The 12,006-nt window shown below is 45.7% G+C and overlaps 1 protein-coding gene across 3 annotated transcripts in view; it reads right to left on the reverse strand.

Annotated features, from left to right (window-relative positions):
• Positions 1-1,432: 1,432 nt before the first annotated feature.
• The window catches only part of SGTA (small glutamine rich tetratricopeptide repeat co-chaperone alpha), a 61,835-nt gene continuing 51,261 nt past the window's right edge, over positions 1,433-12,006 (reverse strand). For all 3 annotated transcript variants that reach the window (XM_063914290.1, XM_063914292.1, XM_063914291.1), the window contains exon 11: positions 1,433-2,335. In XM_063914290.1, the coding sequence (XP_063770360.1) occupies positions 2,221-2,335 (115 nt within the window). In that variant the 3' untranslated portion in view covers positions 1,433-2,220. The remainder of the gene's footprint in view (positions 2,336-12,006) is intronic.

Below are 12,006 nucleotides of genomic sequence, written 5' to 3' on the forward strand. Positions count from 1 at the left end.
AGAATCCTGACTGCAGCAACCCGACAGTGGGAAGGGAAGGTAAGTACACTTATCTTCCTCCAATGGTCCCCTAACCCTCCCTCCCACACAATCTAATCATAAACCCCCCTTTCCAGCAGCCTAACCCTAACCACCTCCCCACCCACAGCTTACCTGTCCTACGTGCCGGGAGTGGAGCAATAGGGATTCCGGGTGTCTGTATTCTGGCGCCAGGATTTTGATCCCAATCAGGAAGCCGGCCCAAGTCTTCTTAGTGGTGTCAGGATCCCGGCATCAGTATTTTGACAGCCAGGATCCCGACGAATACCTCTGGAACATCCAAACCTTCTCTTGCGTCTAGAACCGAAGCCCTTTGCACCCAAACTAGATATAACAAAAAATTCCTTCGCAACCTCTCTCCCTTATTTACATTTCCTGAGTTCTCCACCTGGCGGGACAAGTTTTCTTAGAAAAGATAGTCAAAATTGACACTTAGCCAAAATTGCACATAGTATCGCAAGCACAGCCCCTATCGCATAGTGAGAATCGGGGTTAGCCCCGAATCTCACCATGTGTACACACCTTTAGTTTCATACAACCATTCCACTAAAGCCTAATAAGTGGGCCTAGGAGAAGGAGCTGGGAGGGGCCTAACATGGGAGGATTAGGACAACATATGCACGACTGCTGTTCGTGCATCTATTTGCGTGAGACAAAGAAAATACCTACAAATGCCTGTTTTACTGGTACTTGGCACCTTCTCATCTTCATGCGGTCTCTCCTCAAACCACTGAAAAGTGGTGGAGGGGCTGTAGGAATAGAAGCACCCTGGATCACCTATGGTGGTTCTGTCAGAAATTCATGGGGGTTTGGGCTGATTCTTACACACCCTAGTATCACCATACCATGTTGCCTTTCATACTTTCCTCTGCCAAGGTCCATCCACGCTGCAGACACAGACACAAACAGTTAATCATTCGTGTCCTTAATGCAGCTAGCTGTACTATTGCTGCTAATTAGATTCCCCCCCCCCCCCTTTCTGCCCTACATAACACTATCTAGAACACCTAACATATAGAGTACATATCTAGCATCCTGCATGAGCTTCCTGACCAGCTTGTTAATATTTGCCACCTTGGGTTCCTCACAACACAGAACTTCAACTTATTGATTTAGCAAATGATTAGTGCTCAGCTAATAACCAGGTATTAAATGATATAGGAAAATGTATTTTGTTTCTTTTACCAGTAACATAAACCCACCAGTAAACACATAAAAATAAAACAAAATGCATGCTTTTTTTTTTTTTACCTTGTCTTCATTATAGCCGAAGCAAACACTTTCATGTATTACTATGAGAGTTCTGTGACTAATACCTGTCTAATTGAACCTAATCTTGCATTATTTATTGATTTGTAAAATGGATACTGTGAAAAATAAATTCAGAACTCTCTGCCATTATAACTTTTTTTTATTTGTAGAAATAATATAAAGGAGTATGGATTTCCCAGTGTCAGCATTTAGTCACTTTATTAAAACATGATGTGCATGGACAACATCAGAATGCTCTTCCTACAATATGCCATACCAAATGACAAACAGGAGGGCTCTTGGACCTAGAAACGGTATCTGTGAATTCCATACAGGGCTTGAGACATTGCAGAGCTTTTGAAGAGAATTTAACACTGATCTTTTTGCAGATGTGTTTTGAAAATCATTTCAAAAGGACAAAAATCAGGCTCTTCTCTTTGGATACAAACCATTTAATTACATAACGGTCCATAACCCCGTGTTTCACTTTTCAATTAGCAAGTTCTCTGTGTACCTGAAACACAACTGGTGTCATTTTGAAAGTCAGTAAATCACAAATGGGTAAATGGTTCAATCCCAAGAACACATCCCCCTGTATAAATTATATGCAGACAAAGACAGGTCAGGGAAGAAAAGGAAACACCAGTATATTGCAGGTTTATTCTTGAACAGGAGCAGAAAGACCAGATGTCCCAACCGGATCAGCCCTTTGTGCTACCTTGTGATTAGTGACACTTAATGGATCCTTTTGGAGATGGTGGCGAGGAATAGAACACGGGTTTAACATTTAAAAAAAAAACATTTTTTTTCCATCAAAGTTTGTCAATAGCACAAATCTATGAGGAAGACAGGCTGTGGCATGGTCACTCGATACTTCCTGCTCAATTTCCTTAAAAGATTACAATCTCTTGGCATGCGGGTTGGTGCAGCTCATTGGTGCTGATCCTCATTACTTGCACTTGGGGTTCGACTTCTGATCTGACTGCGCAACTGTTCTATTAATTCTGGATTTTGCTGCTGCATTTGTTGAGCAAACTGTTGTCCTCTATGATAAAATAAAAAAAATCAATAAACAAAACTAATACAAAAGCCTTCAAAACATTAAATTTCCAATGTCTTAAGATGGCCATACACCTAATGATTTGTTAGATCTGGCTAGTTGGAATGCAAATCTGGTAATGGATGAGCGCAAATGACAATTGACCATTTGCTCCTAAATGCCGTAAAACTGACAAAAACGGTCAGACAACTTGGTTAAATCTAATGGATTCTAACCAATTTGTCTGATTTTCATTCCAAACAGCCAGACTGGACGATAAATCTTTAAGTGTATGGGCAGCTTTAGACTAGAACAAACCTTTACACCGCAACAGGTATACTCTGGGCCCTTATCAATTTAATGGATTCCCAAAACAGTGTCTTTTATTAATTAATGTACATTACATGAATGTATTATTTAATGTACATTAGGTTAATGTATTTAAAAACAATGTGTTTTGCATATGTTATTGTGTGCATTAAAAATAGACTGTCAGAAGTTTACTAATAATTGGTGCAGCTCCAAATCTATGCATTTGGTTATAAAGTGTACTGTTAAATTAGTCCAGGTTTTTATTTTTCATTTATTTTGTTCTTAAAAACGGTTTCAGGAATCAGGGGACCCCCTGGATCACAGGAAATGCCAGTCAAGTTACATATTCTTAACTTCTTGAACGCAACTAGGATTTGTGAATTTTGGGTGGATTTATCTTTAAAGTAATCCTCTATAGTTTACATTTTATATTACTACCAGTAAAGTAACAGTATGGCAAAACCTTAACGTACAAAAATGGGATATTTTACTCACCGTAATTTCTCTTATGTCCTAGAGGATACTGGGAATCCATTTAGTACCATGGGGTATAGACGGGTCCACTAGGAGCCTTGGGCACTTTAAGAATGTGATAGTGTGTGCGCTCGCTCCTCCCTCTATGCCCCTCCTACCAGACTCAGTTTAGAAATGTGCCCGGAGGAGCCGGTCATGTCGCTGGAAGATCCTGAAGAGTTTTCTGCATTTATTTTCTGTGTTTGTTATTTTCAGGCAGGACTGGATGGCACCAGCCTGCCTGCTACGTGGGACTTAGGGGGAACGGCCCAACCTCTTGAAGGTTTAATAGTCCCGTTCCCCGCTGACAGGACACTAGCTCCTGAGGGAACTATCAGCACGCCCCACCACGGCAAGCGTACATACCCGCAGCACGCCGCCACCCCTAACAGAGCCAGAAGAAAGAAGAGTGGTGAGTACTAAGCCGGCGTACCGGTTAGCGGGTCACTGCTCATTATGGCGGCATGATGGTACAGAGACGCATGGGGGCGGTGGAGTCTCAGGACTCAGTACACAGTGCGGACGCACTGCTTCTGAGGGAGCGAACTGAGACTAAGTACACTACGAGTGTACACAGTACCCAGACTGGCATTACAGACTTAATGTTCCTCTTCTCCAGGGGTTCACTACAGTGTACTCAATGCAGTGCACCCTCCCCGGCTAGCGGGACAGAACCAGCTTGGCTGATTCTATTAGAGGAATGATCTCCAATATTTCCACTAAATTGTCCCGCAATGAGAGACGCAATACTTAAGGCAATCGATGACTGAGTTTCTGAACAGTGACTCAGTACCCAAACCAGCGTCCTTTGGCCCATATCATGCAGTCTGACTCTGATGATGAGGGGTCAGACATGGAGGAGGGGGAGGTGGACTCAGAGGTGGGGGAGGGTACTCTGTCACAGGGAATAAAGGCTCGCATAGAAGCTATTACAGAGGTTTCTGCATATCCCTGATAAGGTAACAGAGCAGAGTGAGGAATCTTATTTTAATGTAAAAAAGAAACCCTCAGCCACTTTTCCCGTGTCAAAGGAACTAAAAACCCTGTTTGAAGAACCGTGGGTTAATCCAGATAGGAAAATTCAAATCCCTAAGAGGGTAATATCTTTTCCCTTTCCTCCTGGTAGAAAAAAAAAAAATGGGAAAATTCACAGATAGTGGATGCATCAATATCCAGGCTGTCACGGAAAATTGTATTGCCTGTTCCTGGTGCAGCCTCCCTAAAAGACACGGCTGATCGTAGAATTGAGAATACACTCAAATCTTTGTATACAGCTGCTGGGGTAGCACAGAGACCCACTATAGCATGTGTGTGGATTCCTAAGGCCATCGCAAAATGGTCGGGTAACCTAATTTTAGGTACCTTGCCTAAGGTGGAGATTATTTTACTCCTGCAACATATACAGGACTCTACAAATTTTATGGCGGAAGCCATAAAAGAAATAGGCTTGCTTAATGCATGCACCACTGCTATGGCAGTGTCAGCACGCAGAGGCTTATGGCTACGCCAGTGGACTGCCGACGCAGACTCCAGGAAAGGCGTGGAAGGCCTACCTGTCACAGGAGAGGCCTTATTTGGAGAGGAACTAGACAAATGGATCTCCAAAGCTACTGCGGGTAAGTCCACGTATCTTCCTTCTGCAGCACCCCTAGCCAGGAAGGCTGCCTTTCGGACTGCCAAGTTCAAGGGCAAAACCAGAGGTTCTTCTACAGCCACCAGAGGCGCTAGAAGTAAACTACAAAAACCAGTAACTGCAGGTTCACAGGAACAGGGCTCGAGTTCTGCTTCCTCAAAGCCGAAGACTAAAATGTTTCAGTCACATCTGGACAACATCATGCCAGGATCCCTGGGTCATAGATCTTATTTCCCAGGGCTACAGTCTGGAGTTTCAGGAGCTCCCACCTCACAGATTCTTCAAATCAGGCTTACCAGTTTCACAGGAAGCAAGTATAACCTTACAGGACGCCATTCAAAAACTGGTACAGACTCAGGTCATTGTTCCAGTTCCCCCTCATCTGCAAAACGGGATATTATGCCAACCTGTTTGTAGTACCGAAACCGGACAGTTCGGTAAGGCCGATTTTGAACCTCAAGTCGCTGAACCCGTACTTAGGAGTGTTCAAATTCAAGATGGAGTCTCAGAGCGGTGATCTCAGGTCTGGAGGAGGGGGAATTCCTAGTGTCTGGATATCAAGGATGCGTACCTTCACATTCCGATCTGGACGCCTCATGAGGCTTATCTACGGTTTGCTCTGCAGGACTGCCAAAGTTCCAGGCACTGCCATTTGGTCTCTCCACACCTCCGAGAGTGTTCACCAAGATGATAGCAGAGATGATATTTCTACTCCGCAAACAGGTAGTGAACATAATTCCATACCTGGACGATCTTCTGATAAAGGAACCGTCCAGGGAGCGGTTGATGGACAGTATTCGCCTCTCAAACACAGTACTCCTGGATCGTGGGTGAATTCTGAACTTACAAAAATCTCACCTGGAACCGAAGCAGAAACTTTCCTTTCTGGGAATGATACTGGATACGGAATCTCAGAGTACTCCTTCTGTGGAGAAGGCTATGGAAATCCCGTCGATGGTTCGGGCTGTCCTGAAGCCAACCCAGATCTCTGTGCATCTGTGTATTCGCCTTCTGGGGAAAATAGTGGCCTCTTACGAGGCGCTTCAGTACGGAAGGTTTCATGCGAGCGAGGCCCTTCCAGCTAGATCTATTGGACAAATGACCCGGATCACATATTCACATGCACTAGAGGACCAGTCTGTCGCCAAGAGCCAGGATCTCCCTTCCGTGGTGGCTACAGACTTCTCACCTCATCGAGGGGTCGGAGGGTCGGGATTCAGAATTGGATTCTGCCAACCACGGACGCAAGCCTCAGAGGTTGGGAACAGTCACCCAGGGGGTACAGTTTCAAGGAAAATGGTCAAGTCAGGAAGTCGTCCTCCATTAAACATCCTGGAACTCAGGGCTATCTACAAATCCCTTCTATAGACCTCATCCTTACTTCGGCATCAGACCGTGGGTCTACCAGATGATGTACGTGTTTCCTCCACTTCCTCTGATCCCAAGAATTCTAAAAAGAATAAGAAGGGAAAATGTTCAAGCAATACTCATTGCTCTGGGACTGGCCAAGAAGGGCCTGGTATGCTGACCTTCTGGAGATGCTCCTTGAAGATCCGTGCCCTCTGTCTCTTCGCGAGCATCTTCTGCAACAGGGCCCGTTCGTCTATCAGGACTTACTGCGGCTACGTTTAACGGCATGGAGGTTGAACAGCTGATCCTAGCCAGGAGAGGGATTCCTTACAAGGTCATCCCGACTATGATCCAAGCCAGGAAAGGGGCAACGTCTAAACATTACCACCGTATATGGAAGATGTAGGTCTCTTGGTGTGAGAACAGACAATATTCTGTGGTGGAATTTCATCTGGGACGTCTCCTGCTTTTTCTGCAGTCTGGAGTGGATGTGGGCCTACGCCTAGGTTCCATAAAAGTCCAGATTTCTGCTTTGTCTATTTTCTTTCAGCAACAATTGGCTTCTCTCCCTGATGTCCAGACGTTCTTGAAAGGTGTTCTGCACATCCAACCTCCCTTTATGCCTCCGACTGCACCTTGGGATCTTAATTTGGTGCTTTACAGTTCCTCCAATCGGACTGGGTTGAACCGTTGCAGGAGGTTGACGTAAAGTACCTTACGTGGAAGATCATCACGTTATTGGCCTTGGCCTCAGCGAGACGTGTGTCGGAGCTAGGGGCGTTGTCTCACAAGAGTCCCTACTTAATTTTCCATGAAGACAGAGCTGAACTCAGAACTAGTCTCTTCCTAAGGTGGTGTCCGCTTTTCACATCAACCAACCTACTGTAGTTCCGGCTGTGACGGACACCTCTACTACTTCAAAGTCTTTGGATGTAGTGAGGGCTTTGAAGGTGTATGTAAAGAGAGCAGCTCGTCACAGAAAATCCGACTCGCTGTTCGTTCTCTATGATCCCAATAAAATTGGGTGTCCTACTTCAAAGCAGTCTATTGCACGCTGGATCAAGCTTACGATCCAGCAGGCTTATTCTACAGCAGGATTGCCAGATCAAAAATCTGTACAGGCCCACTCTACTAGGTCGGTGAGTTAGTCTTGGGCGGCTGCTTGGGGTGTGTCAGCTTAACAGCTTGGTTAGCCTGGCTTTCCTATTCTGTGTGTGCTGGTTCGTAATCTCACCACTATTCTTATCTATCCTTCTCTTAAAGTATGTCCGTCTCCTCCTAGACTGAGTCTGGTAGGAGGGGCATAGAGGGAGGAGCCAGCGCACACTATCAAATTCTTAAAGTGCCCAAGGCTCCTAGTGGACCCATCTATACCCATGGTACTAAATGGATTCCCAGTATCCTCTACGGACTACGAGAAAAGGATTTACCGGTAGGTAATTAAAATCCTATTATCTCTTCCTCGGAATCCATCTGGGGGATGCTATGTCATGATCTCTGGGTTAGAGTGTGGGCTATGGAGGTTAGGTACAAAAAACACTAAAGCTGACACCTCCCCCTCTAACACCTCCCACCTCCAGCAGGACCTCAGTCTACGTTTAGCCAAGCCGCATGGAGGAACAATGCAAAAAAACCAGACAAGAAGGGAGGTATCGCAGCGTCCCCCAGATGGATTCCGAGGTTGAGATTTTACGGCGAGTAAAACATCCCATTTCCTCCATCATCCATCTGGGGGACGCTACGTCAAGACCTCTGGGAATTCCCAAAGCAAGCTAACAGAGAAGCTAACAGAGAGGAGGGGAGGAGTGGAGGGGCATCCAGCAGAGCCGTACTTAAGACAGTAAGGGCAAACAGATTTCTCAAAACCAAAGGTATCGAACAGATAGAATTTTGTAAAGGTGTGCACAGACGATCAGTTTGTAGCCCTGCACAGCTGTCTACGGAAACACCACGGTGAACAGCCCAAGACGTCCCATCAGCACAAGTCGAATGAGCTTTCAGCAGAGCCGAAACAGGGAGATCTTAAGTCACGTAGGCCTGACGGATAGAAGACGTTAGCCAACGAGCAACAGTGTTCTTGGAGGCCGGCCAACCCCGGTTAGGAGCATCGACAAGCACCAAAAGACTAAGTGCGCCGGATCAATGCCATACGGGACAAATAGATCTTTATAGCCTGTACAACAGCCAACAATGCAAGAGAAGAAGCCTCCTGTGAAGACGAAGAAGTGGGTTTAAAGGCGGGAAGAACAATGTATTTTTTGAAATGGAACACAAACTCCACTTTAGGCAAAATATACGTTATGGTAAGAACTTACCGTTGATAACGGCATTTCTGCCAAGTCCACAGGATAACAATGGGATATGATGGAGAGACAGCGGATTGGCACCAAACGTTTAAAAGCTTTCTGGCCTCCAGGATGCAACGGGCCCGTCTATATATCCTGCCCACTGGCTCAAGCGAATCAGTTGTACTCCAAAGCACAAGGCAGGAGCATCATGTAGAGCCCTAATCAGGCGAGAAGAAGACACAAGCACACCCTTCCATATAAGAAGGAAGAGGTTAGTGAGTAGAAAGATCCTCAAATCAGGTGCGTCAGGGTGGGATCCCTGTGGACTAAGGGAGAAATAGCGTCATCAACGGCAAGTTCTTACCATAACGTATATTTCTCTGGTAGGGTCCACAGGTTAATCCACAGGATAACAATGGGATTTCCCAAAGCAATTTAGTGGTGGGGACGCTCCTGATTGGACAGGAGAACCTTGCGTCCGAATTCAGCGTCATGAGAGGCAAAAGTATCCAAGGCATAATGTCTAATGAATGTGTTAATGAAAGACCATGTGGATGCTTTACATATCTGTTCTGCTGAAGCACCATGTTGTGCTGCCCAAGAAGGACCTACCTTACGAGTAGAGTCAGCAGAGGCATTAGCCAGAACAGGAAAGGCAGCTCGAGAATATGCTTCTGAAATAGTCATTTGAAGCCATCTTGCCAGCGTCTGTTTAGTAGCAGGCCATCCTCTCTCGTGAAATCCGTAGAGAACGAAGAGAGAATCTGTCTTTCTGATGGCACTGGTACGATCAACGTCAATCCTTAATGCCCGGACTACGTCCAGTTACGCATTTCCCATAGAAAGTCCCGATACCGGAAAGTCCGGGACTACAATTTCTTCATTAAGGTGGAATTTAAGACACCACCTTCGGAAGATACCCAGACCTCTAGTTCTGAGAACTGCTTTATCTGGATAAAAAAATCAGAAATGGGGAACGACATGACAGCGCTCCTAAATCTGATACTCTTCTAGCTGATGCCATAGTCAGTAGAAAGAGTACTTTTGCTGTCAACCATTTAAGATCCACCTTGTTAAGTGGTTCAAATGGGGCAACTTGAAAGGCTTTCAGGACTAAACATAAGTCCCACGGTGCTGTAGATGGAACAAAGGGAGGTTGAATGCGTAGCATTCCCTGGAAAAAAGTACGCACATCCTGTATATTGGCAATTTTCTTTTGGTACCACTCTCAAGGAAGCCACCTTCAAACCTTTATCCATTCCTGCCTGAAGGAATGCGAGGACCCTGAAAACTAAATGATTTCGGGTCCATACCTCCTTCACTGCACCAATGAATATAGGCCTGCCATATTCGGTGATAAATACGCGCTGAGGAGGATTTCCTTGCTCTGAACATTGTTTCAGTTACCCGTTTTGCAAATCCTCTTGACTTTAGGATAGAGGTTTCAAGAGCCACGCCGTCAAAGACAGTCGATCCAGATGTCTGTGATAACAGCAACCCTGCATCAGTAGATCTGGACGTTGAGGAAGCAGAAGTGGAGCGTCCGTCGACATTCTCTGCAGATCTGTGTACCAATGCCTTCTGGGCCAAGCCGGAGCTATTAGAATCACGGCACCCTTTGCTTGCTTTATTTTCCTCACCACCCTGGGTAACAGGGTGATCAGAGGAAACAGAGAAGCCAGATGAAAGTCCCATTTCACCAACAAGGTGTCCACAAAGATCGCTCCGGGATCATTTGTTCTTGACCCGTATGCGGGCACTTTGTTGTTCAGACGGGATGCCATGAGATCTCTCTCTGGCAACCCCCATTTGTCTACTAGAGTCCGAAAGACCTCCAGGTGTAGGGCCCATTCGCTTGCTTGAATGGTGTGTCGACTGAGAAAGTCCGCTTCCCAGTTTAGGACTCCCGAAACGAACACTGCGGACAAGGCTGGAAGATGGAGTTCTGCCCACTTTAGTATGTGACTTACCTCCTTCATTGCTTTTTGGCTGCGAGTTCCTCCCTGATGGTTGAGGTACGCTACTGCCGTCGCATTGTCCGATCTGGACTGGTTTTTCCTGAAGAATGTCCTTTGGTTGAATCAGTGCCATGTATATGGCCCGAAGTTTTAACAGGTTTATCGGCAGACAACTTTCTTCTCTGGTCCATTGTCCCTAGAACCATAATTTTCCGGACACTGCCCCCCAGCCCTGAAGACTGGCATCTGTTGTCAGGATCTCCCAATCTGATATTTAAAAGGGTCTCCCTTTGTCTAGATGGAATGTCTGTAACCACCAGGCTAATGACTTCCTTACCTTTACTGGAAGTACCATCGTCTGTTTCTTTATTGTCTGATGTACTCCATTCCATCTGGCCAGAATTAGACGCTGCAGAGGCCTCGAGTAGAATTGTGCATACTCCACCATGTCGAATGTTGACACCATCAACCCCATCACTCGAATAGCTGCGTGAATGGATTCCCTCTGACTGTGTAACAAGTCCTGAATCTTTGACTGTACCTTGGATATCTTGTTCCGAGGTAAGAATACTCTCTGCAGACCTGAATCCAGTACAGCCCACAAGGGAGTCATCCGTTGTGATGGCACCAGAGATGATTTTGCCCAATTTATGAGCCACCCGTGCCTCTGCAGACACGTTATTGTCTGTTGGAGATGGCACAGGAGCAATCCCTGTGATTGTGCCAGGATTAAAAGGTAATTGAGGTATGGAAAAATTCTTATCCCCTGCTTGCAGAGATAAGCTGCCATAACCACCATAATCTTGGTAAATACTCTGGGGGGCTGTGGTTAACCCAAAAGGTAGGGCCTGAAACTGGAAATGCTACTGGAGGATTGCGAACATGAGATAACACTGATGGGATAGTGCTATAGGAACATGTAGGTAAGCATCCTAAATATCCAGGGATACCATATAATCCCCTGGCTCCATGGCCAAAACTATGGAGCGTAACATCTCCATGTGGAACCTTGGTATCCAAATATATTTGTTTAGCATTTTAAGATTGAGAATGGGCCGAAATGACTCACTTGGCTTCTGAACCAAAAATAGGTTGGAGTAAAAACCCTGTCCCCGTTGAGCATGGTGTACTGGAATGATTACTCCTGACTGAAGCAATTTCTGCACTGCTTCTTGCAAAGCCCTGGCCTTAATCTTTACCTGAGACGGACTGGTGCAGAAGAACCTTCGAGGAGGATGCTTCTTGAAGAGAAACACAACCTAGAGATACCGCTTCTTGCACCCAGGCATCTGTTGTAGACTGCCGCCAGATCTGTGCAAACTGAAGAAGTCGGCCCCCTAACCCTGGGGTCCCCCAGGAGGAGGCCCGCACCATCAGGCTGATGGCTCTGGTTTGAAAGCTGGCCCTCTGGTAGCCCAATGCTTTTTTGACCTACCAAACTTATTGTATTGGTGCTGTTTACGATCACTTTTTCCCTTTGGTTTTCCTTAAGACCGAAAGGGCCAGAAAACTGGACCCCTAGATTTGGGGTTATATGTGGAAGGAAACTTGACCTTCTTAGAGTCTGCTTCTGCCTCAAGAATATCTGTCAATTCCTTACCAAACGAAATATTTTCAGAAAAA

The sequence above is a fragment of the Pseudophryne corroboree genome, chromosome 1 (genome assembly GCF_028390025.1).
Source record: "Pseudophryne corroboree isolate aPseCor3 chromosome 1, aPseCor3.hap2, whole genome shotgun sequence".
NCBI classification, from domain to species: Eukaryota; Metazoa; Chordata; class Amphibia; order Anura; family Myobatrachidae; genus Pseudophryne; species Pseudophryne corroboree.